The sequence below is a fragment of the Salvelinus namaycush genome, chromosome 8 (assembly GCF_016432855.1).
Source record: "Salvelinus namaycush isolate Seneca chromosome 8, SaNama_1.0, whole genome shotgun sequence".
NCBI classification, from domain to species: Eukaryota; Metazoa; Chordata; class Actinopteri; order Salmoniformes; family Salmonidae; genus Salvelinus; species Salvelinus namaycush.
Window position 1 is genome coordinate 17,270,650 of NC_052314.1, and position 25,446 is coordinate 17,296,095.

The window sequence follows — 25,446 nt, forward strand, 5'->3', positions numbered from 1 at the left end:
GTGTCCTAAGTTTTCATAACTGTGACCTTAATTGCCTACCGTCTGTAAGCTGTTAGTGTCTTAACGACCGTTCCACAGGTGCATGTTCATTAATTGTTTATGGTTCATTGAACAAGCATGGGAAACAGTGTTTAAACCCTTTACAACGAATATCTGTGAAGTTATTTGGATTTTTACAAATTATCTTTGAAAGACAGGGTCCTGAAAAAGGGACATTTCTTTTTTTTGCTGAGTTTAGCTTATGCATAAAGCTGCAGAGTGCGTTAATCAAACGTATAAAACACCACCCAACCCCTGCTGCCTGCTTATGCTTATGCTTTTACCTCGTTTTATGGAGGAAACATTCCAATATGCTGCTCCAAATTAATCCTGATGTCTATTCCATGCTCAACATCATCATCATTATCATCATCAGCCGAGTCATAAGTCATTCCCTGGAAGTAGTACGTTAGCGGGCGGGAACATCCCATACCTGGTTTTTAAAATGACAGAATAATGAATGGTAGGAGCAGTCTAAAGAAAGACTGGACTGCCTGTGCAAACAAGTCTTAAGGCTACTGTCTAACTACCTAAAATATATCCTTCTGGGTTAGCTCCACTGTGGAGCCACTGAGACCTTGTTACTTCACATTATTTACGTGTCTGTGCTCACGCTCTCTTTCTCTATCCCTCTCTTTTCCTCCCTTTCCATCTCAGCCACTCTATCTTTGTCATTCTCTGTCTCTCTCTGTTGGTGTTGTATCTCTCTCTCTCTCAGCCTCTCTTTTCTATTTTCTTTCTCTCACTTTCTCACTCCTGAGCCCCTGTCCCTGCCTTTCTCCCTCCGTCTCTAACTCCCTCCTTCTCACTTTCTGTTCCTTACACTCCCTCCCTCCAGATCACTGTCAATACAGTAGGCATCACAGACACAGATGGTAGAGACCATTCCTCAGAGCTAACCTCAACCCCAGCCATTCATGGGCTACTCTACATAACGTGTATGTACACCAATATACAGTGCTGTGAAAAAGTATTTGCCCCCTTTGTGATTTTCTCTATTTTTGCATATTTTTGATTCCGAATGTTATCCGATCTTCAACCAAAACCTAATATTAGATAAAGGGAACCTGAGTTTACAAATAACAAAAAAAATTGATACTTATTTTATTTATTCAAAAGTTATGCAACACCCAATTTCCCTGTGTGAAAAAGTAATTGCCTCTTTACACTCAATAACTGGTTGTGCCATTTTTAGCTGCAATGACTGCAACCAAATGCTTCTTGTAGTTCATCAGTCTCTCACATCACTGTGGAGGAATTTTGGTCCACTCGTCCATGCAGAACTGCTTTAACTCAGCGACATTTGTGGGTTTTCAAGCATGACCTGCTCATTTCAATTCCTGCCACAACATCTCAATTGGGATTAGGTCTGGACTTTGACTAAGCCATTCCAAAAAGTATAATTTGTTGCTTTTTAACCATTTTCATGTAGACTTGATTGTGTGTTTTGGATCATCCAGGTCCTGAGGCAGCAAACCATCACACTACCACCACCACGAACCACTGCATTTAACCATGGAAAGAGGTTAGTGTAGTTATTCCCTCCGCAAGGCAATCAAATAAGCGAAATGCAGATACAGATACAAAGTGGAGTCCCAATTCAACGGCTCAGACACGAGACCTATGTGGTAGGGTCTACAGGAAATCACAGACTACAAAAGGAAAACCAGCTACGTCACGGACACCGACGTCACGCTTCCAGACAAAATAAACACCTTCTTCACCCGCTTTGAGGATAATACAGTGCAACCGTCGCGGTCCGCTAACAAGAACTACGCCCCCTTCCTTATCCGTGGCCGATGTGAGTAAAACATTTAAACGCATTAACCCTCGCAAGGCTGCTGGCCCAGATGGCATCCATAGCCGCGTCCTCAGAGCATGCACAGACCAGCTGGCTGGTGTGTTTACGGACATATTCAATCGCTCCCTATCCCAGTCTGTTGTCCCCACATGCTTCAAGATGGCCACAATTGTGCCTGTACCCAAGAAGGCAAAGATAACTGTACTAAATGACTACTGCCCAGTAGCACTCACTTCTGTCATCATGAAGTGCTTTGAGAGACTAGTCAAGGATATCACCTCCATCTTACCAGCCCTCCTAACAGGTTCACAGACGATGCAATCGCCATCACACTGCCCTATCCTATCTGGACAAGAGGAATACCTATGTAAGAATGCTGTTCATTGACTACAGCTCAGCATTCAACACCATAGTACCATCCAATCTCATCATCAAGCTGGAGGCCCTGGGTCTCAACCTCACCCTGTGCAATTGGGTCCTGGACTTTCTGACGGGCCGCCCCCAGGTGGTGAAAGTAGGAAACAGCATCTCCACCTCGCTGACCCTCAACACTGGGGCCCCACAAGGGTGCATGCTCAGCCCCCTCCTGTATTCCCTCACCCACGACTGCGTGGCCATGCACGCCTCCAACTCAATCATCAAGTTTGCAGACGACACAACAGTAGTGGGCTCGATTACCAACAACGATGAGACAGCCTACAGGGAGGAGGTGAGGGCATGGTGTGGTGTCATGAAAACAACCTCTCACTCAACGTCAACAAAACAAAGGAGATGATCGTGGACTTCAGGAAACAGCATAGGGAGGACCCCGCTATCCACATAGAAGGGACAGCAGTGGAGAAAGTGGAAAGTTTTAAGTTCCTCAGCGTACACATCAACGACAAACTGAAATGGTCCACCCACACAGACAGTGTGGTGAAGAAGGCGCAACAGAAATTTCGCTTGTCACCCAAAACCCTGACTAACTTCCACAGATCCACAATCGAGAGCATCCTGTCGGGCTGTATCACAGCCTGGTACAGCAACTGCTCCGCCCACAACCGCAAGGCTCTCCAGAGGGTGGTGCGGTCTGCACAACGCATCACCGGGGTCAAACTACCTGCCCTCCAGGACACCTACAGCACCCGATGTCACAGGAAGGCAAAAAATATCAAAGACAACAACCACCCGAGCCACTGCATGTTCACACCGCTATCATCCAGAAGGCGAGGTCAGTACTGATGCATCAAAGCTGGTACCGAGAGACTGAAGAACAGCTTCTATCTCAAGGCCATCAGACTGTTAAACAGCCATCACTAACTCAGGAGGCTGCTGTCTACATTGAGACCCAATCACTGGACACTTCAACAAATGGATCACTAGTCACTTTAAACAGTGCCACTTTAAATAATGCCACTTTAATTATGTTTACATATCTTACATTACTCATATCACATGTATATACTGTATTTTATACCATCTATTGCACCTTGCCTATGCCGCTCGGGCATCGCTCATCCATATATTTATATGTACATATTCTCATTCACCCCTTTTTAGATTTGTGTCTATTAGGTAGTTGTTGGGGAATTGTTAGATTACTTGTTAGATATTACTGTCGGAACCAGAATCACAAGCATTTCGCTACACTCGCATCTGCTAACCATATATATGTGACCAATCAAATTTGATTTGATTTGTAAACCATGCTTGACCGTTGGTATGAGGTTCTAACTTTGAAATGCAGTGTTTGGTTTTTCGCCAGGCATAATGGGACCCATGTCATCCAAGAAGTTATACTTTTGACTCATCTGTCCATAGAACATTCTTCCAAGAGTCTTGATGATCATCCAGGTGCTTCCTGGCAAACTTGAGTAAACTTTTTGGATGAGATGGGCCCCATTATGCCTGGCAAAAATCAAACACTGCATTCCTCAGTAAGAACCTCATACCAACGGTCAAGCATGGTGGTGGTAGTGTGATGGTTTGGGGATTCTTTGCTGCATCAGGACCTGGACGACTTGCCTTATCAGAAGGAACCATGAATTCTGCTCTGTATCAGAGAATTCTACAGGAGAATGTCAGGCCATTTGTCTGTGAGCTGAAGCTGAAGCGCAGCTGGATCATGCAGCAAGACAATGATGTAAAACACACAATCAAAATGTCTACACAGAACTCAAAAGAGTACTACTGTACCTTGAACCAAACAGGGTTCTCCTACGGGGACAGCCGAAGAACGCATTTGTAACCCTTTTTTCTAAGATTGTACATGTATATTGCACCTTCCCCAGCTATCCTCCATCTCTATGGAGACCAGGGAGTCCAACACTATGGAAAAGGCTTCATTCACAGACGTTTTAGCCTATTTCTTCCTGCTGTTGACCAACAGTCCTGTGGTCACAAAGGTCATGACATTTGTATGTATGCATGAGGGTTGATCAAATGTCGCTGACTGTCCCCCAGTCTATAACACAGAGTACACTGTAGTCTCTCCTCACATTGGAGTAAAGGCTCCTACATATCTGTCCAACTACCGCCAACTCAACCATCCATCAAACCCTGCAAACGTGAAATCATCCATAAAGGACAGCCTCTCACAGTCACAGAGAACAGTGTGAATACTCTTAGTCTGAGGTAGTGTCTGTCTGTCTACCATTGTGCACTGCCCTTCCCCTTTCTCTCAGTCTCTCTCACTCACTTTCTTCCATCTCTCTCTCTCTCTCTCATTGATGAAATGGGAGCTGCTCAGCAGATGGTTCATATCATATTCAGGTTGTCCTCACTGTGTTTGTTCCACAGACATAGACATAGTTAATAACATACAAGTCTTTAGGCAGACAGACTGATGTGGAGGGGCTCAAGCTGTTGCAGAGGGAGTAGAGCGAGAGACAGAGAGGGATATGTTCTGCTTTTGGACATCTCATCCTCCTAACTCAAGATGATGCTCCTCAACAAGCTAGAATCAGGGATGGGCAACTCCAGTCCTCAGGGGGCCTGATTGGTGTCACACTTTTGCCCCAGACCCAGCTAACACACCTGACTCCAATAATCAACTAACCCTGATCTTCAGTTTAGAACGCAATGACTTTAAATCAGCTGTGTTTGCTTGGGATGGGGAAAAAATTTGGCCCCCGAGGACTGGAGTTGCCCATTCCTAGATAGTTTCCTATGTTGGTGTAATGGAGAGGGGTATTTTTGTAAAGCAAGACAGAAAGGGCTTCCCTCTCCACGTTGTCTCATTGATGTCTGTGAACCAACGCTGGTGGAAATAGAATAGATCTTACCATGATGTAGTGTCTCTGCATCTCTGTCTTCTCACTGGCCAGCTTCTCACACTCCAGTTTCAGGCTGCGGAGAAAGAGGGAAAACACACACACACACACGTGTCAACAAACTGATCTAAGGCAGGACCTACCCTGCTGCAGCTCAACCTGAATCTCTCCTTTGTGTCAAAGCTGAAAAAGGTTATGGGTCTAGATCAATTAGACAGAGAGACCGATGGGATCCAGGCTGCTGAGAACAATGCTAGTTTCAACACACTGTTCACTGCTGTGACCGAGAGAGTTATGGCCATGAGTATTCAGCTCATGGTGTGAAGCTGGGCTCTCAGCACCAATGTCACAGTCTGGAGGTCAACTCTACTCTGCTAACACTCTGATAAAACAGACACTCTGCTATGATATTGTAACGGTCCTGACCTGTTTTATGTTGTTTTTGTATGTGTTTATGGTCAGGGCGTGTGTTTTGGGTGGGCAGTCTATGTTTTGTATTTCTAGGTTGGTTTTTGTGTTCGGCCTGGTATGATTCTCAATTAGAGACAGGTGTGTATCGTTTGTCTCTAATTGAGAGTCATACTAAGGCAGCCAGGGTTTCACTGGGGTTTTGTGGGTGTTTGTTCCTGTGTCCACACATGGACGGTTGAAGGTTAGTCACGTTTGTTGTTTTGTAGTTTTGTAGTGTCTTGTTTGCTGTTTTCATTAAAAGATGGCTTATTTCCCTCAATCCGCATCTTGGTCCTATCCATGCTCCTCCTCGTCTAAGGGGGAGAACAACAATGACTGCCTTTACAGAAACACCCACCACAACAGGACCAAGCGGATTGAGGAGAGAGAAAAGGAACTAAAGCACTGGACACAGGAGGAATGGTCTTGGGAGATCATGGACGGAAAGGGACCCTGGGGAAGGGTTGGAGAGAATCGCCGCTCTCGGGAGGAGAGGAAGGCAGCCACAGCCCAGGAGCGCTGGTATGAGGAGGCAGCACATAGGAGAGGCCGGAAGCCCGAGAGGCTCACCCAAAAATTTCTTGGGGGGGGGCTAAAGGGGAGTGTGGCGAAGCCGGGTGGGATACCTGAGCCAACTCCCCGGGCTTGCCGTGGAGTAAGAGGGCGTCGTACTGGTCAGACACCGTGTTATGCGGTAAAGCGCACGGTGTCCCCAGTACGCGTGCTTAGCCCAGTGCGGGCTATTCCACCTTGCCGCACTGGGAGGGCTAGGTTGGGCATCGAGCCAAGTGCCATGAAGCCGGCCCAACGTATCTGGTCTCCAGTACGTCTCCTCGGGCCGGCGTACATGGCACCAGCCTTACAGGTGGTGTCCCCGGTTCGCCTGCATAGCCCAGTGCGGGCTATTCCACCTCGCCGCACTGGCAGGGCTACGGGGACCATTCAACCTGGTAGGGTTGGGGAGGCTCGGTGCTCAAGAGCACGTGTCCTCCTTCACGGTCCGGTATATCCGGCGCCACCTTCCCACCCCAACTCAGTACCACCAGTGCCTACACCACGCACCAGGCTTCCAGTGCATCTCCAGAGCCCTGTTCCTCTTCCACGCACTCTCCCTATGGTGCGTGTCTCCAGCCCGGTACCTCCAGTTCCGGTACCACGCACCAGGCCTAGAGTGCGCCACGAGAGTCCAGTGTGCCCAGTTCCTGTTCCCCGCACTCGCCCTGAGGTGCGTGCCCTCAGCCCGGTACCTCCAGTTCCGGTACCACGCACCAGGCCTATAGTGCGTCTCAGCCGGCCAGAGTCTGCCGTCTGCCTAGCGCCAGAGCCGTCCTGCCATGACCAGCCAGAGCCGTCCTGCCATGACCAGCCAGAGCCGTCCTGCCATGACCAGCCAGAGCCGTCCTGCCATGACCAGCCAGAGCCGTCCTGCCATGACCAGCCAGAGCCGTCCTGCCATGACCAGCCAGAGCCGTCCTGCCATGACCAGCCAGAGCCGTCCTGCCATGACCTGCCAGAGCCGTCCTGCCATGACCTGCCAGAGCCGTCCTGCTATGACCTGCCAGAGCCGTCCAGCCAGGACCTGCCAGAGCCGTCCAGCCAGGACCTGCCAGAGCCGTCCAGCCAGGACCTGCCAGAGCCGTCCAGCCAGGACCTGCCAGAGCCGGCCAGCCAGGACCTGCCAGAGCCGGCCAGCCAGGACCTGCCAGAGCCGTCCAGCCCGGACCTGCCGGAGCCGTCCAGCCCGGACCTGCCGGAGCCGTCCAGCCCGGACCTGCCGGAGTCCCTCAGCCCGGACCTGCCGGAGTCCCTCAGCCCGGACCTGCCGGAGTCCCTCAGCCCGGACCTGCCGGAGTCCCTCAGCCCGGACCTGCCGGAGTCCCTACGCCCGGACCTGCCGGAGTCCCTAAACCAGGACCTGCCTGAGTCCCTCAGCCAGGACCTGCCTGAGTCCCTCAGCCAGGACCTGCCTGAGTCCCTCAGCCAGGACCTGCCTGAGTCCCTCAGCCAGGACCTGCCGGAGTCCCTCAGCCAGGACCTGCCGGAGTCCCTCAGCCAGGACCTGCCGGAGTCCCTCAGCCAGGACCTGCCGCCCCTTATCCCGGTGCTGCCCCTTATCCCGGTGCTGCCCCTTGTCCCGGTGCTGCCCCTTGTCCCGGTGCTGCCCCTTGTCCCGGTGCTGCCCCTTGTCCCGGTGCTGCCCCTTCTCCCGGTGCTGGCCGTTCATTTAGGGGATGTTAGTTTTAGGGTGGTCATTGGGAGGGGAAGACAGAAGCGGGGAGTGACTATGGTGGTGTGGGGACAGCGTCCAGAGCCTGAGCCACCACCGTGGTCAACTGCCCACCCAGACCCTCCCCTGGACTTTGTGCTGGTGCGCCCGGCGTTCGCACCTTGAGGGGGGGGTTCTGTAACGGTCCTGACCTGTTTTATGTTGTTTTTGTATGTGTTTATGGTCAGGGCGTGTGTTTTGGGTGGGCAGTCTATGTTTTGTATTTCTAGGTTGGTTTTTGTGTTCGGCCTGGTATGATTCTCAATTAGAGACAGGTGTGTATCGTTTGTCTCTAATTGAGAGTCATACTAAGGCAGCCAGGGTTTCACTGGGGTTTTGTGGGTGTTTGTTCCTGTGTCCACACATGGACGGTTGAAGGTTAGTCACGTTTGTTGTTTTGTAGTTTTGTAGTGTCTTGTTTGCTGTTTTCATTAAAAGATGGCTTATTTCCCTCAATCCGCATCTTGGTCCTATCCATGCTCCTCCTCGTCTAAGGGGGAGAACAACAATGACTGCCTTTACAGATATGGAAGAACAGACCAATATCACCACACCCTGCTAGCCTGTGACATCGAGCGTAGGAGTCGGTAAAACAGCACAAACAGATCTGGGACCAGGCTTGCACCCTGCCACTGTGCCAGGTGGACTATGATGGATAAGATTAGAATCACTACCTGCATTTGACCTGTGTATGACTGTGTTATATCAACCTTATAGTTCACTGCACCCATCCTTGGCTTTCACATACATCAAGTGCAGTATTATTAAGCCTGACGTGTAATATTCCACAGAATAATAAGTGGAGCAGTAGAAGTGTGACAGTGGTTCCCAGGGGGATCCCCCAGTCCTTTAGAGAGAGGAGGGGCAGTTCCCCCCTGAGGTACACGCATTCATATAGGACACAATCCTCAGACACACAGATAGCACAGACCTTTACTTCTATTGTGTATTAATGTTTATGACATACAATATCACACAACTATAGTTCCTTTTTAAATATAGATACATATATTTATTTTTTATTTAACTAGGCAAGTCAGTTAAGAACAAATTCTTATTTACAATGACGGCCTACACCGGCCAAACCCAGACGTCTCTGGGCCAATTGTGCACCACCCTATGGGACTCCCAATCACGGCTGGTTGTGATACAGCCTGGATTCGAACCAGGGTGCTTGTAGTGACACCTCACCACTGAGATGCAGTGCCTTAGACCGCTGCGCCACTCGGGAGCCCAATATATATCGTAGGTAGCGCAGTGGCAGAGATGGAGATCCATGTAGTCTTTTCCCCACTGTATGGTGTCTAATTTATGTCATAAACATCAACACAGAATAGAAGTAAAAGTCTGTGCTATCCATGTATCTGTGTGTCTGAAGATGGGAGTTTTGAGTTACATACATGGATTTTACGTTAGGATTGTGCCTACATATGCCTGCATGGGGTAAGATGGAGGGTGGTGTGTATATACTATCTGTATAGTCTATAAGGGGGAGGTGGAGGGTAGTGAGTGAGTATACAGCACCTGTGGTATTGAGCCTGGAGGAACTGGAACTCCTCCTTGATGCGGTCCAGGGTCTCCAGGACTGTGAACTTGAAAGACTGGCCAGGCTGAATAGGGACCTGGGGGAGAGAAAAGAAAGGAGAGAGGAAAGAAGAAGGGAGAGTAAGGTCACTTCAACACACATCATAAAACATTGTCCTTGCTCTCTTTATCTCTCCGCACCCCTCTTTCACAAACACTCTCTCACTCTTTTCTCTCCAACCACCCTCTTCTTCTCTCCCCTTTCCTCCTCCTCTCTCACTCCTAATGACTGTCTCCCTCCCCCTCTCACATTAGCATCTCTCTCGCCTCTCCTCTCCTCCCTCTCTCCTCCCTCTCCTCTGCTAGGATGCTTTTTGCTAATGTATTCTTGCCTACAAAGCACTGAGAAGGGAAAACGTCAAATGAATAACTCATGGTGAATCACAAACATTAAAACGGCACTGTCTTTCACCTGCTAAAAGCAAAGAATCTCAACAAACGCCCCCCAGGAGGACCCTGCTCCCCCCTGAAGCCTGTCTGAAGCACTTTATGTGTTGTTCCCCTCGCTGTGTAGTTGGGGGAACAAAAACACAGCAGGGATGTTGTTTTAGAGGCAGGGCGATATAACCGGGTAGAGGGTGGGAGGGACTAGGTAGCTGACTAGTGGTGGCTATTCAGCAGCCTGATGGTCTGGGGGTAGAAGTTATTGGCCAGTCTTTCCGTTTTTGCCATGATGCTCCTGTACTGCCTGCATCTGAGTCATGGAAGTGGGATGAACAGTTCGTGGCTCGGGTGAATGGGGTCCCTGATGATCTTCTTGGCCTTCCTGCGACACCTGGTGTTGAAGGTGTGCCCCCAATGGTGCATTCGGCTGAGCGTTTCACCTTCTGTAGCACCTTACGGTTAGCGGCGGTGGAATTGTGTTGCAGCTTAACAGTATGCTCTTGATGGTGCGCCTGTAGAACACTGAGGGCCCTCGGAGACAGGTCGAATTTCTTCAGCCTCCTGAACTTGAAACTTTTGACCGTCTCCATGGCAGAGCTGCCATTGATGAGGATCGGGATGTGCCCAGCCTGGTTCTTCCTGACGTCCACAATCAGCTCCTTTGTTTTGCTGACGTTGAGCGAGAGGTTGTATACCTGGCACCAAGCCGTCAGAGTGCCTAGCTCCTCCCACTAGGCCGTCTGGTCATTGTTGATAATCAGGCCTACTACTGTTGAGTCGTCAGCAAACTTGATGATGGAGTTCGACCTGTGTGAGGCCACGCAGTTGTGGGTATACAGGGAGTACAGGAGGGGACATAGGACGCAACCTTGTGGGGCCCCCGCGTTGAGGATCAGTGTGGAGGAGTTAATGTTGCCTACATTCACCATCTGGGGATGGCGCGTCAGGAAGTCCAGGACCCAGTTGCAAAGGGAGTTCAGTCCCAGGGCCGTGAGCTTTGTGGTGAGCTTAGAGGGCACTATGCTGTAGTCGATGAACAGTGTCCTCACATATGCATTAATTTTCTCCAGGTGGGTGAGGGTAGTGTGCAGTGAAATGGCGATTGCGTCGTCCGTGGATCTGTCGGGGCGGTAGGTGAATTGGAGAGGGTCGAGTGTGTCAGGGAGGGAGGAGGTGATGTGGTCATTGACGAGCATCTCAAAGCACCACACGGTGACGGGGGTGAGTGCTATGGGTCGGTAATCATTCAGTTCAGTTACATTCCCTTTCTTGGGGACTTTATAGCTGAGGGGGTGGAAGTGTCGTGAGGGAGGGACATACTACTGAAACATACAAACAGGTGCGTACACACACACGCGCTGAGCTGACACGCAACAAGCCCTTGTGCTAAATGGGGGCTACGCACAAAAAGCCTGAGACGCACACACGCAAAAATGAATGCACACAACTGAGGCTAAAAAGATAATGTATGTCAGTGTTATTCAACCACATGCTCCAGATCAGTGGCATAGGCTGCTTCAAATCAAAACACATTTTATTTGTCACATTTAGCAGATGTTATTGCAGGTGTAGCGAAATGCTTGTAAAACTTCACCTCACAACTCTATCTGTCCATCTCTCTCTCCCTCCTCTCATTCCCTCACTCCATCTCTCTCTCTCACCACACCCACCCCTGAGAGCCAATACCAGACCTCTCCCCTTTGCCCTTCTCCGCTCCACCTCTTTACCCTCTAACTTCTCTCCCCCTTTTTCCTCCCCCTTTCTTTCCATAGAATAGGGTGTGAATCCTGTCTGTCCAGAGTCTAGCTAGGCGGCTAAAAGATTGCAGGTTTCAGTAGGAGCTTAATTAGTCTAGACAAGAAAATTAAATTAAATTTCAATTAGGCTAATGGTGGAGGTCAGACACTCTTTGGGCTTTCCAGTAATTAAGCTGCGGTTTGTGCAGCTCAGTTTGTGCCTAGTGCTGTGGCTATGTGGCGGTTTCCTGGACCGACGGCCTCAACTCAGTACACAACCCCGGTGGGGGAGGGGCGGCTGCCGACGGAGCCCCACTGACCTTCATTCATACTACACTGGTCTGACACACACACAGGGGTGGGGGGAGGGAGGGGGATAGACTGCGGTAGAGAAGAGACGGCCTAACAAATCCTCTGACCACTAGACAGTGGACCACCACAGACTACATTCCAGACCGACGACTGTCCATTTTATATCAGCACTCACAATAACACATTCCTCAATGCAAGGGGAGAGACTGGGCTAGGAGATCACATAACAGTACAGAGCCAGCAGCCGGGCCACAGCCCTCCCTACCCCTCTCTCCATCCGTCCTCTCATCACTCCCCCTAATCTGTCCATCAATCACTGGGGGAAACATTTGATTTAGGCTGCTGTTTCTGGGCTGAAACAGATGTGGGTCTGGGACTGATCGGGACTGCAGAGCGTCTGTCTGCTCTGTGGCACACTTTCTGTTCTGCCACCCCGCCCGCTCCCTCTCTCCCTCAATCTTTCTCTTTCTATCTCCCTCTCTTGCTCTCTCTCTGTCTTTCTCACTCACTCTCTGTCTCTCTGTTTCAGACAGGCTGGGGAGAGAGATGTTCAGAGGGGCATGAAATAATAATTTGCTGGTGAAATATTTAGGGTAAAGGCACATGAATAGATGAAGAGTACCACGTGTAGAAGGGAAGTGTTAATGTGATCTTGGGTGTAGGGGACGTGTGTGTATGTTTGTGTGGGTGGGTGTGTCCTCCACATCACTCCTGTTCTCTTTTTATTTCTCCCTCTACTCCTCTTCTGTCCCCCTTTCTCCTCTCCTCTTCTGTCCCCCTTTCTCCTCTCCTCTTCTGTCCCCCTTTCTCCTCTCCTCTGGGTGTCCTCCTCTCTCCTCTCGGTCTGGTGTCTCCATCTCTTCTGTCCCCCTCTCTCCTCTCGGTCTGGTGTCTCCATCTCTTCTGTCCCCCTCTCTCCTCTCGGTCTGGTGTCTCCATCTCTTCTGTCCCCCTCTCTCCTCTCAGTCTGGTGTCTCCATCTCTTCTGTCCCCCTCACTCCTCTCAGTCTGGTGTCTCCATCTCTTCTGTCCCCCTCTCTCCTCTCGGTCTGGTGTCTCCATCTCTTCTGTCCCCCTCTCTCCTCTCGGTCTGGTGTCTCCATCTCTTCTGTCCCCCTCTCTCCTCTCGGTCTGGTGTCTCCATCTCTTCTGTCCCCCTCTCTCCTCTCGGTCTGGTGTCTCCATCTCTTCTGTCCCCCTCTCTCCTCTCGGTCTGGTGTCCATCGCTTCTCCTTCCTGCAGGAGTTCTAGAGCTCTGGTCTGGGTCTGTCCTGTGTAAAAAGGCTGGTTGATGGATAACAGGCTCCAGGAGGCACGGCTTTGTAGGGACTAGGGTTAGCGGGATGGGACACACCCACCAAAGTCCTAAAAAGAGTAGTGGATCAGGACACACACTTTCAAGGCAGTCAGCAGCAGCATCTTAGCTGGAACGGAGCCCTCCTTGATACATTTGAGTCATTTAGCAGATGCTCTTATCCAGAGCAACTTACAGGAGCAATTATGGTTAAGTGTCTTGCTCAAGGGCACAGACAGATTTTTCACCTTTTCGGCACGGGGATTCGAACCAGTAACCTTTTGTTTACAGGCCCAACACTCTTACTTGCTAAGCTACCTGCCGCCCTTTGATAACATGGCTCCAGCCAGCCTGTCACTTAGTCACAATACATTGTGGTGAGAGGCAAAAGCCACTGCCATACAATACTGGATTAGAAATGGAGGGATTAGCAGTGAAAAGAGGGCTTGGAGTGGATCCAAAATTTGGTCAGATCAGCTCTTTTTATAAAAAACAACAAAGGCTTTGACTGAGGGGAGAATGAGCGTTAGGATTGGAGAGCACAGTTAATTTGGATTGATGTGTTCATACTTGACTTCATAAGAACCAGCTTGTTATCAGAAATGTAAACAGGTAACAGTATGGATAAAGATGATGGTTACATCTGCCAGAAAATATCCATGATGTACCTGTATTTCATTAAAATCCTGAGGCGCGAACAGAACAACAAGCTCCACAATACAGATGTATCCAGAGGAGAACAACCTAGAAGCAAGAGAGAGCTAACGCACGCACAGCACCACTCGCCCTAACCTAATTAAGGGAACATATGTGATTTGTGCAGCCAGATATTTGGCGTTGGTTTGTTTACTTGGCTGTAAAAACAAAGTGTTACCCTGAGAGACGCAGAGAAGTGAGACCAGACCCAGTACACACAGCCCCAAGCTAGAGTATTAATATGGGCCTAATGGTCAGGAGGTGGAACACAGAGGCCAGACTTAAGGCTAGATGTACTAGGCAGATGAGAGATTACTAATACTTAAAAAGCACAGTTTGTGAAAATCTACTCTCTGCCGACCCTGAATAGTCACGGGGAGTATGAACTCTTCTGCTGCCACTCCAGCTCTGCCAGAGAACAGAATGTAGAGTTACACACACACACACACACACACAGACACACACACACACACACACACACACACACACACACACACACACACACACACACACACACACACACACACACACACACACACAGCTGTAACATTGGCCCCCTGGTGAGCAGTTAGTAGCAGGCTCTCTGCCCCTGCCGTATACACACACACCGGACCTGTGTCCCTGTCTGCCTGCGGTAAGTCCCCTCCTGTGTGAGTCTACTTCCATTAGATCAGGATCAGTCCAGGGCAAGATCAACTCTCTCCAGACAACTATCACAACAGTCTCTGGAGGGGGGGGGTCGTTCAGTCAACACACACACACTCAGTCTAAGCGTGCAGGAGCTAATGTCCACCACCGAAGCCTGCTCCATCCAAAAAAACTCAACTGCACCAACAACAATATGTAAACTACAAGGATTCCCTCTGTGTTCAACATCGTGTAATGCCATGTTCATTTCAGGCCATGCTGTGAGTCCCTACAGGTAAAGACAGAGTGGTCTAGTCAGTGGATGCACTGAGAATCAGCTAGTGTTTCACAGACCTCAAAGTAGACTTCAGCTTTAACACAAAGATTACCAGATGACCTACCATACCACTAACTTTAAACTGATTAAGGGGGTAGCAGTGGTCGTGTGCTACCTACTCTGTCTATGTAGATAAGGACGGTGTCCATCCCACCATCTGTCCACTCTCAGGTCTGCCTCCCATGGCCTCCCATTACATTTACACCCCGCCCTGAATGTAAGCCAGGGCGGGATCAGCCAGCGGCGGCTCCCCGCATGCGCGATTCATTTGCAGTCTGGACGCGGAGGGGTGAACATCTCCTGCTCTGACTGCAGCTGGGAGGGACTGCTGCGCGAGGACTGGGCCGCCTGTGAGTGCTTTGGGACGGGGGTGGGGCCCACGGCAGCACCCGCTGCTCGTTGAGAAGAGTAAGAAAGATACGTGCTTTCACGTCAGAGTCTCCAAAAGTCTCCAATAACACCAGAAAAAGTCGCTAGATTTGTCGCTAGTCGCTTTTTTGAAAATGTGTCGCTAGAGGGTTCTGAATACTCGCTAAATATAGCGACAAAGTCGCTAAGTTGGCAACACTGCACAGCTTTCCTATTTTGACAGCAGAAGCCGGCAATAGGCGAATATCACAACACTGGCAGGTAAGTTATACTGTGAAACACTATCATTCCACTATTACTGCAGATATATTATGGACATTTTCTAAAATTACAATGCAAAAATACAAATCCTATTTGTAGTACCTTTTATGTTGTTTTTGAACAACCTACAAATATGGTAGGCTTAATGTAATAATGAGAGAGATAGAACAAACAATAGCAAGATAGAAACATCTAATGAGAAATTTGAACAAACCTGACTGTTGAGCAAAGCATTATGACATAAAATGCATTGATGCAAGACCGCAAATGTTTTTTTTTTAATGCCAAAAGTCTAATCCTTATAATTTAAATAACATAAAAGCATTAAGACAAATTCAGTTATGAAAGTATTTCACAAATATTCTGTGTTTAATGTCCTAAATTTGCTGCATTTAAATGGGAACAATTATGTAAGTCAGAGTCTATGCTATTTTCAATCACAACTTTATTCTAAAATGACAAATAAGTGACATTGAGCAAACAATACCAAGATGGAAAAATCGAAACATGAAATAAAACGATGTGTAACCTAGTTGGCCTGGACCTATTTCCATATTACTCTAGCAATTTCAACCTACCTTCAAGGCCTAGTAGCCTAATAAGAGAGGATTAGGCAAAAATGCAAATCAGTTTATAATTATCCAGTTCTGAGGACAGCAGAGTAGCTTGCTCTGTCTGCAGCCCATGATGATTTACAACCCATTGCACGATGCACAGCCAGCGAGGCTCTTTGACTGTGTCACTCGCTCTACCTGCGCGCTTCGGCACACATAGACATGCCCACACACACACACACACACACACACACACACACACACACACACACACACACACACACACACCTCTTTCGTGCCACAGATCCACTAAATATATTTTGTCAATGTGGGGATTTATCTCATCCCTCTCATAGCATGCAAGCTCACGGTGGGATCTTTTAAAAACTTGTTTTGGAGGGGGGGGGGGGGGGGGGGGCGCAATAGCGGGCTATACCAGAGTATATCACAATGTTTAATGAGTGCATAATCACGTTGACATCACCCAACCCTAGTTCACAGAGCAGTCCCTAACTTCAGATAACACTAGCCACAAGAATCCAGTGGAACCAATTTATGTTTCTGTTTGCCTTGTAAATCAGCCCTGGGTTTAACCCTTTAGGAGGACCGCTTAACAGATAACAATGTCCCTGTTCTGCCACAGGAGTCAACACAACACAGTGCTGTTGCCATGTCTGTGTGGTTTATGTTTTCAGTTACTTATCATTTCAAAAGGCCAGTGACATTGTGAGTGACAGGGGAGATAGAGGCCCTTCCTCCTCTTTTTTGTCTCAGATGGTGCATACAGGATTTATACAGACACCGCTAGTCAAGTCCAGTGAGTCTGACGTTTAAATTATCTGGACATTGATATGTTAATTTGATACAAAAGAAGACATTAATTCATAGGATATTAATAGTATAACAAGATGAGGCTTGGGATACACACAAAACATGACTACCTTCGGAAAATGAGACGCAAAGAAACTAGTCTCTTGACAGTAATAGGTACAAGGGGCTATTTCAAAGTCTACACAGTCACCCTCTTTTCCTCGTTCTCTCTCAAGCTCACACGCGGGCACACGTTCCTTGCACCCTCACTCTGTGCTGTAGATCCCATTACACTGGCAGCAGCAGTATGTATTGATCTGTTAAGGTTGGCTCAATCTGGGACCGAACTTTATCACAAACACTGTACAACTCTGAACAAAACCTCTGAACTGTGACTGAGTATAGTCCTATTTCCAGTGTGATCTCCTACTCATTTCCATTTCTAATTCACAATGCCTTGGTTCTCTCTCAATCTTGCTTCCATTCTATTCCACTGATTTGCATTCTTTCTGTACATATAATTGATTTCACATGCCCCCTCTTCTGAAAATGTCACCTATAATTCTCTGTGATTGCATGCTGAAAGCTAAGTGTTCACTGACCCATTTGCACCAAATACAAAGACATGGACAACAAATCTGACTATAGAAACTAGACCTCGGCCTCCCGAGTGGCTCAGCGGTTTAAGGCACTGCATCGCAGTGCTAAATGCGTTACTACAGACCTGGTTCATTCTGGGCTGTGCCACAACCGGCCGTGGCCGGGAGTCCCATAGGACGGTGCACAATTGGCCCAGCGTCGTCTGGGTTAGGGGAGGATTTGGCCGGTGGGGCTTTACTTGACTCATTGCGATCTAGCGACTCCTTGTGGCGGGCCGGGTTCCTGCAGGCTGACTCCGGTTGCCAGTTGAACAGTGTTTTACTCCAACACATTGGTGTGGCTGGCTTCCGCGTTAAACTGGCGGGTGTTAATAAGGAGCGTGGTTAGGCGGGTCATGTTTTGGTGGACGCATGACTCCACCGTCGCCTCTCCCGAGCCCGTTGGGGAGTTGCAGCAATGAGACAAGATCCAAAATTGGGGAGAAAAAGGGGGTAGTAAAAAAACAAATAATAATAATAAATATATATAACTACACCTTGTCTCTCTCTATCCGCCTCTCTCGCGGATAGATGGTTTTGTATGGTCAAAACCATCCCCTCTTCCAGCTTCATCCTTCAGTTCCTAACACTGTAGTTTAGTAAATAATGAGAGGAGGGTGGTAGGGGGAGAGGTGACTGAAGGGAATACCTTCCACTGCCTTCTAAGACACTATCCCTGGACACGTAAACACAGATACAGAGCGCATGCACACACAAGCGTTTGTTTTACTATCCAAACAATTGATTCCCATTCAAAATCCGATTTTTCTTAACTTTAACCTCAACCCTAACCTTAACCCCAAACCTCACCCTAATTCTAACCCTAATTCTAACCCCTAAGCCTAAAATAGACCTTTTTCCTTGTGAGGACTGGCGAAATGTTCCCACAAGGACAGTAAAACCACACACACCCCCCTGTCTTTCCCCTGTCAGCTGCACCCAGGGGCTGTTGAGAGGTAGTTGAAAGGTAGTTGTGTGGGTGGCATAGCTGACTCTCACTTAATTTGTGTGTGTGTGTGTGTGTGTGTGTGTGTGTGTGTGTGTGTGTGTGTGTGTGTGTGTGTGTGTGTGTGTGTGTGTGTGTGTGTGTGCGACTGCTTGCGTGTGTTTGTGTATGTGTGTGTGTTAGAGGGACTCTCTTCATACACCCTAACTGTTCCATGTCTCTGCCCTCTCAGTGTAGTCCCTGTCTCGATCTCTGTCCCTGAGCAGTAGTCAGATAAAGAGAAAAAGAGGAGCGACTTACCGGATGCCTGCCCTGAGGGTACATGGTCCCAGGAGAGATGTTCAGTCTGTTTGATTATCAGGTCAGAGCCTGTCCCCTGGCCCTCCACTCCTCTGCCCACCACCAGGAACACAGCCCAGTCCAGATCTTTCCCACTGCTTTGGTCTGGTCTCAGGCAAGGTTGGAGAGAGCAGTCCTCCCTCCTGCCCAGTCCTGCTCTCTTCTCTTCTTTCCGTTCAGCTCTGCTCTGTCTGTCCCTGTCCGACACGGAGCCTGTCGACACAGCTGGGAGAGCTCTGTCAGTGCATCCGTCAAACAGGTCTCACGGTAAAACAAATCCCCACACTAACACTTTGGCTCCTTTTCCTTCTTCCCGTTTCCTCGGTGTAACCAAAGTCTCACTCTGGTTTCTCTCTTCCTCTCTCCGTCTCTCTCGCTCTGTGATCAGTTGGAGTCCACACGCACTGACATGGCAGTGAAGCTTGAGCGTTACACCCAAGTACCCCCCCTTTCCTGTCCCTTCACCAACCCCTCCAACAAGATACAAACACTACACTCCTCCATTCAAATTCACCTACAATCTACAGTACCTCCAGTCCCTCTTCTTCTCATAGGAGAGAACAGAACCTTAAACTGAAGGGTTGTGTTGTCTGTTGGAATACAAAATTTAAAAAAGAGGGAGAAAAACTATGACAGAGAGCGAGCTTTGCTTTTAATCTAAATTTAAAAAAAAAATTAAACAGGAAAGAACAGCAGGTCACTAGAAGATCCAGTAGGATTTTCAGCCGGGAGCCCTGGACTGTAATATATTGTGCCTGTTGGCTTCAACATAAACAAGACAGCCTGCTAAAGCTCCCCTTAAGGTGGAGCGGCTGAGATAGAGACACACCGACATGGAGATAGATAGAGATCCCCTTTCAATTGTAGTCAGATGGACAAAGCAATCAGCCATGCACAAAGAGACAGGCGCAAACAGAAAGACACATCCTTACACACTATCGTTATAGATACGAGTGCTACCACACTCGTAAACGAACCACTCACACAAACACAAAAACACACACAAACGCATAATTAGTCATTCTGAAGAGATGAAAGGTATGTCAGTATTCTAGTTCATACACGCACACACACTGACGACACACACACTGACGACCCACACACTGACGACACAGAGAGAGAGAGAGAGAGAGAGAGAGAGAGAGAGAGAGAGAGAGAGAGAGAGGGATTTCACAGATTTCAATACCCCTGTATTTATTTGAATGTCATGAAGAAAATAGTCCTTTCAGTACATAAATGTATCCTCAGCAAAGAACTGGGTCTACAAAACATAAGCTATGTTAAACATGCAATGTCGAAAAATGTCTCAAGACATACTAATAATGTAGCGGTTATTTCTGCCCAGATTGTTATTTAAATCCATAAGTCTGTACTCCCACTGTTTGCCTATAGGCTTGATGAGTTTACAGAGGGCGGCTTCACTGTTGAACTTGATCAACCAAGAATTAATCCCTTATGATTGAACATCCCCCTCTCATCGCTTCCAAGACTCTTACCAGGAAAGAACACACAGACAGACACGCACTCTTTACAGCATCTTGAAAAAGAGGTCACCTAGTAACAAGTAAAGCTCTTTCCATTTTTACAGAACATAAGTTTACAGTAACTAAGGCATTTAGTACACTAAAGCTCACAAAAACAGGTTAATACACACCCCTGGACCTAACTATGCTGCACATCAATCCGTTTCTCTTACAGTCAGTAACGAGTTATTCATATCCCTAACTAACCCTCCCTCCCCTCTCTCATTCTTTATCCATCCATCTCTTCATCATCCACAACTCATTTCCCCCCCTCTAGATATTTCTCTCCCTCCCTCCTCTCCCTGAGGTAAGTATTCCCTCACCCTCCACCCAGGCAGGTAGGGGATTGCACTAATCATAGTTATCTAATTGCAGGGATTAGGCAGGTAATTATTCACATGACTCTGAGTCTGTTTCCCTGGGAGAGCTGATCGGGAACACAGGGTTCATGGCTGATAGGCTGATGGGCTGTCTAGTCTACACATGGCTGGCTGGGTGGTGCTGGATAAACAGGGCTGGGTGCTGGCTAAATATGGATGACTGTGTTCATATCTACACAGGCACCTTGAGATGTGCCTGAGAACACCTAAGTATAGTGGTCACTCAGTATGGTGGTCAGCTATTGTAGGTGGTACCAGTGTTTTTGACCAGTGTTTGTGAATCTCCAAACTCGAGGCGATATGGCCCTTATCCGACTTCAATTTAATTTATTTTTTGTTTAACCTTTATTTAACTAGGCAAGTCAATTAATAACAAATTCTTATTTACAATGACAGCCTACCAAAAGGCAAAAGGCCTACTGCGGGGATGGGGGCTGGAATTAAAAATACATTTGATAAAAATATAGGACAAAACACACACCATAACAAGAGAGACAACACACCACTACATAATGAGAGACCCAAGATGACAACATAGCATGGCAGCAACGCATGACAACACAGCATGGTAGCAACACAACAACAACATGGTAGCAGCACAAAACAGGGTACAAACATTGTTGGGCACAGACGACAGCACAGAGGGCAAGAAGGTAGAAACAACAATACATCACACAAAGCAGCCACAACTGTCAGTAAGTGTCCATGATTGAGTCTTTGAATGAAGAGATTGAGATAAAACTGTCCAGTTTGAGAATAACAATCAATAACCTCTCCTCCATTGACTCCTCCATTGACCTCACTACCCGCTCTTGCACTGTATAATCTACTTAAGCAAGTAATATTTGCATATTATATTCTTATTCATATCTTACCATACTGTATGAATTTGATTGATGTCAGATGGTGATCTATAGACACAAAACAAATACATTAAAATCCTTACTGTATGAGTAGTCTACCTGAATACTAGTCTGAGTAATCAGGCTGTAATACACAATTAATTGGCATATACAGCCTGAAACAAATGCCTGAAAAATCGTCTAAATGTTCCTGACAAACCAGAATGTTGAATAAAATTACATTTAAACTTACTCTACCGGTTGTCTGTGCGGTTTGTCCTTCAGCTGGTCGAAATGAGACTGAATATCCACAGTTAAGTATTGTTTAACCAACTTTTCAGAGAGCTAGTAGAGGTATATGGTTCAGTTAGGCACCGAGGTAAGATTCGTTTTATACTGGATAATCTCTCGTAAATAGCTATTGAACCCAGCATGCAATGCCAATGAAAATGGTATGGTGGAGAACAATCAACACTTTTTTCGGATATCAATCTACACAATCTCAAATTAAATTAATGGAATGCTTGGTCCAATAGCTATTGATGAGAAAAAAACGAATATCCAACATAAAATAATTTTACCTCAGTGCCAAGTCATATATCTATCTACCAGCTCTCTAAAAGGTTGGGTAAACAATTTGACTACCCATCTGTGGATATTTAGTAAAAAATCTCGAGCAGCTGAAAGACAAACCACACAGAACCGGTGAGTAACTTAAACTGTAATTATATTAAACATTCTGGCTTGTAAGGAACATTTACACGTTTTTGCGGGCATTAGTTTCAGGTTGTATATACCAATTATCGTGTATTACAGCCTGATTAACCAGACTACCTGCATACAGGATTGGCCTATAAAAGCAATTGTTATAGTAATTTCATGGCATCTTCCTAATGACTAAAGTTCTGTCTGCATCAATCTCACCTCTCAGGAGGGCTTCGAACCTACCTGTGACCACAGTGTGCATAACGATATCATAACCTACCTTTAGTCAACAGCGCAGCAACATTATTATATTTCTATAGACGTGCACGCCGTGGGCGATACTGTATCAGATTGCAATCATATTTGCCTTCGTTGATGACAGTTGAAACTATAAGCCTAGACAAGTGAGTTATCCCTGCTTTTCTTTCAAAATTCACACATGTAACGTTAGTTTGTTATCTACAGTAAGCGCCATCAAATAAGTTCACTCAATCAAAGACGAAAAAATAACCAGTCTAAACAGATATAAGATTAAAAGAACAGCCCTAGCTGTAAAGATAACTGTGACGAGACGGACCAACATTATCGTCGAGGCATGATACCCTCTGGGATGATTCAATTTGAGGAAACGAGTACATACCGTAATACTTCAGGACCACCTTAAAAGCTTGCCACTGTCGAACTGTGTAATCGCTCTCTGATTGGTCAAGCGTGCTGCCTGCTTTAGCCAATAGGCACCACTTTGTCCCACGTTGGGTCTTGACATCGTTCGAAAAGTCTGACCAATCATGGCTTGGATGCCAAATGACTGGCTGTGGGCAGTGGAGAGGGAGTTTTAATGTATTTTTTATTTAACCTTTATTTAAGTAGGCAAGTCAGTTAAGAAAATAATCGCATTTTACAATGACGGCCTACCCCGGCCAAACCCTCCCCTAACCCGGACGACGCTGTACCAATTGTGCGCCGCCCTATGGGACTCCCGATCACGGCCGGTTGTGATACAGCCCGGGATCAAACCAGGGTCTATAGTGACGCCTCTAACACTGAGATGCAGTGCCATAGACCGCTGCGACACTCGGGAGCCTGTGAGGATTGTGGGCATTGAAGTTCCAATTATTATACACAAACACACACACATGCCTTCACCGACTCCCGCTGTCAGTCACGCTACATAAATGCTCAGTAAATTCTGCCGTTAATGTCAATTCTTCTATTCCTACTGCTGTATTCAAGCTGAGCGGGTCGTGTCCGCAGTACGAATAAAAGATGAGACATTTTTTGAAGGAGACTGAAAAAATGACCCTTATGTTCATTTCAAAGCTGGAATTATTCTGTTTACAGTATCTTCAGATGAGACCATTCCATGCCATGGATAGAATATGATGTGTGTGTATTTCTTATTCTGTCAACATAAGAAGATTTAAGACAGCGAGGAGTCAATCTACTATACTTTTTTGCATCTGCAACCTACAGATTAGTTGCAGAGACTAACGTTTGTTGATGCAGTACTCTGGAGTCTGTATTTCTATAACATGTTACTGTAAAGCAATGCAGAGGTCTCAGAACCCAGAGCTTTGAACTCACTCCAGCTGTCTGCTTTGAAAGCCTCCCCGTTTGAAACAGTGTTGTCAATCTGTCCCTGTCTATGACTGTGTTACCTGCTGCACACACATGCACTCACTCATACACACACACACACCAACATAAACACACTGAGAGTTACACACACTTGTCAGTAAACATCGATCGCTCTGATAGATGAAGCCTATTCCATGAGTAAGTGTTTGCCACCTTTGGCCCTGTACCTCATTGCCTATATTACCCTCAGAGCAGTGACTCACCTCTCTCTCTCTCCCTGATTCAGAGGGGTTGGGGTAAATGCGGAAGCCACATTTCGGTTGAATGCATTCAGTTGTACAACTGACTAGGTATCCCCTTTACTTTTCCCTTTCAACCTCGCTCTCTCCATCTCTATCACCCCATGTCTCTTTATCACTCACTTTCTGTGTGCCTGTTTCCCCATCTCACACACACACACACACACACACACACACACACACACACACACACACACACACACACACACACACACACACACACACACACACACACACACACACACACACACACACACACACACACAATTCAATTCAAGGGCTTTATTGGCATGGGAAACATATGTTAACATTGCCAAAGCAAGTGAAGTAGATAATAAACAATACAAATTAACAGTAAACATTACACTCACAGAAGTTCAAAAATAATACCTCTCTACCTCCCCCACTTCCTCTTTCTCTCTCTCCACCCCCCTCTGTCTGCTCTTCACTTGTTGCCTCCTTCCCTCCCATATGTGTGAAAGTCAGTCTGTCAGGGCGTTTCACTATAATGATAGTTCTGTTTACAACTCCATCAAAAGGAGAGAAAAAAATATCTCCACCTCCCATCCTCCAGACAGGTTCTCTCTGCTATGAACACAGCAGTTACTCCCTAGTTCACAGTAGCACACATTCAACTTTTGCAGGTTTCAACCTCATAGGACAAATACATTCAGTAAAATACAATGGAAGTTGAAAAAAAAACATTCCCTTCAAATATGAAACTCTGGACAAGCTGGATGTTGGTTAAGGGCTTGTCAGTAAGCATTTCACGGTTAGGTCTACACCTGCAGTATTCAGCATTTTACGGTTAGGTCTACACCTGTTGTATTCAGCATTTCACGGTTAGGTCTACACCTGTTGTATTCAGCATTTCACGGTTAGGTCTACACCTGTTGTATTCAGCATTTCACGGTTAGGTCTACACCTGTTGTATTCAGCATTTCACGGTTAGGTCTACACCTGTTGTATTCAGCATTTTACGGTTAGGTCTACACCTGTTGTATTCAGCATTTCACGGTTAGGTCTACACCTGTTGTATTCAGCATTTCACGGTTAGGTCTACACCTGCAGTATTCAGCATTTTACGGTTAGGTCTACACCTGTTGTATTCAGCATTTCACGGTTAGGTCTACACCTGTTGTATTCAGCATTTCACGGTTAGGTCTACACCTGTTGTATTCAGCATTTCACGGTTAGGTCTACACCTGTTGTATTCAGCATTTCACGGTTAGGTCTACACCTGCAGTATTCAGCATTTCACGGTTAGGTCTACACCTGCAGTATTCAGCATTTTACGGTTAGGTCTACACCTGTTGTATTCAGCATTTCACGGTTAGGTCTACACCTGCAGTATTCAGCATTTCACGGTTAGGTCTACACCTGTTGTATTCAGCATTTCACGGTTAGGTCTACACCTGTTGTATT

The 25,446-nt window shown here is 47.1% G+C and overlaps 1 protein-coding gene across 3 annotated transcripts in view; it reads right to left on the bottom strand.

Moving 5' to 3' along the window:
• Positions 1–19,419, bottom strand: part of LOC120052451 (transducin-like enhancer protein 4) — an 86,122-nt gene extending 66,703 nt beyond the window's left edge. For all 3 annotated transcript variants that reach the window (XM_038999367.1, XM_038999368.1, XM_038999366.1), the window contains exons 1-3: positions 18,656–19,419; positions 9,332–9,429; positions 5,104–5,167 (exon numbers count right to left, since the gene is read on the bottom strand). In XM_038999367.1, coding sequence (XP_038855295.1) covers positions 5,104–5,167; positions 9,332–9,429; positions 18,656–18,679 — 186 coding nt within the window. In that variant the 5' untranslated portion in view covers positions 18,680–19,419. The remainder of the gene's footprint in view (positions 1–5,103; positions 5,168–9,331; positions 9,430–18,655) is intronic.
• Positions 19,420–25,446: the final 6,027 nt, after the last annotated feature.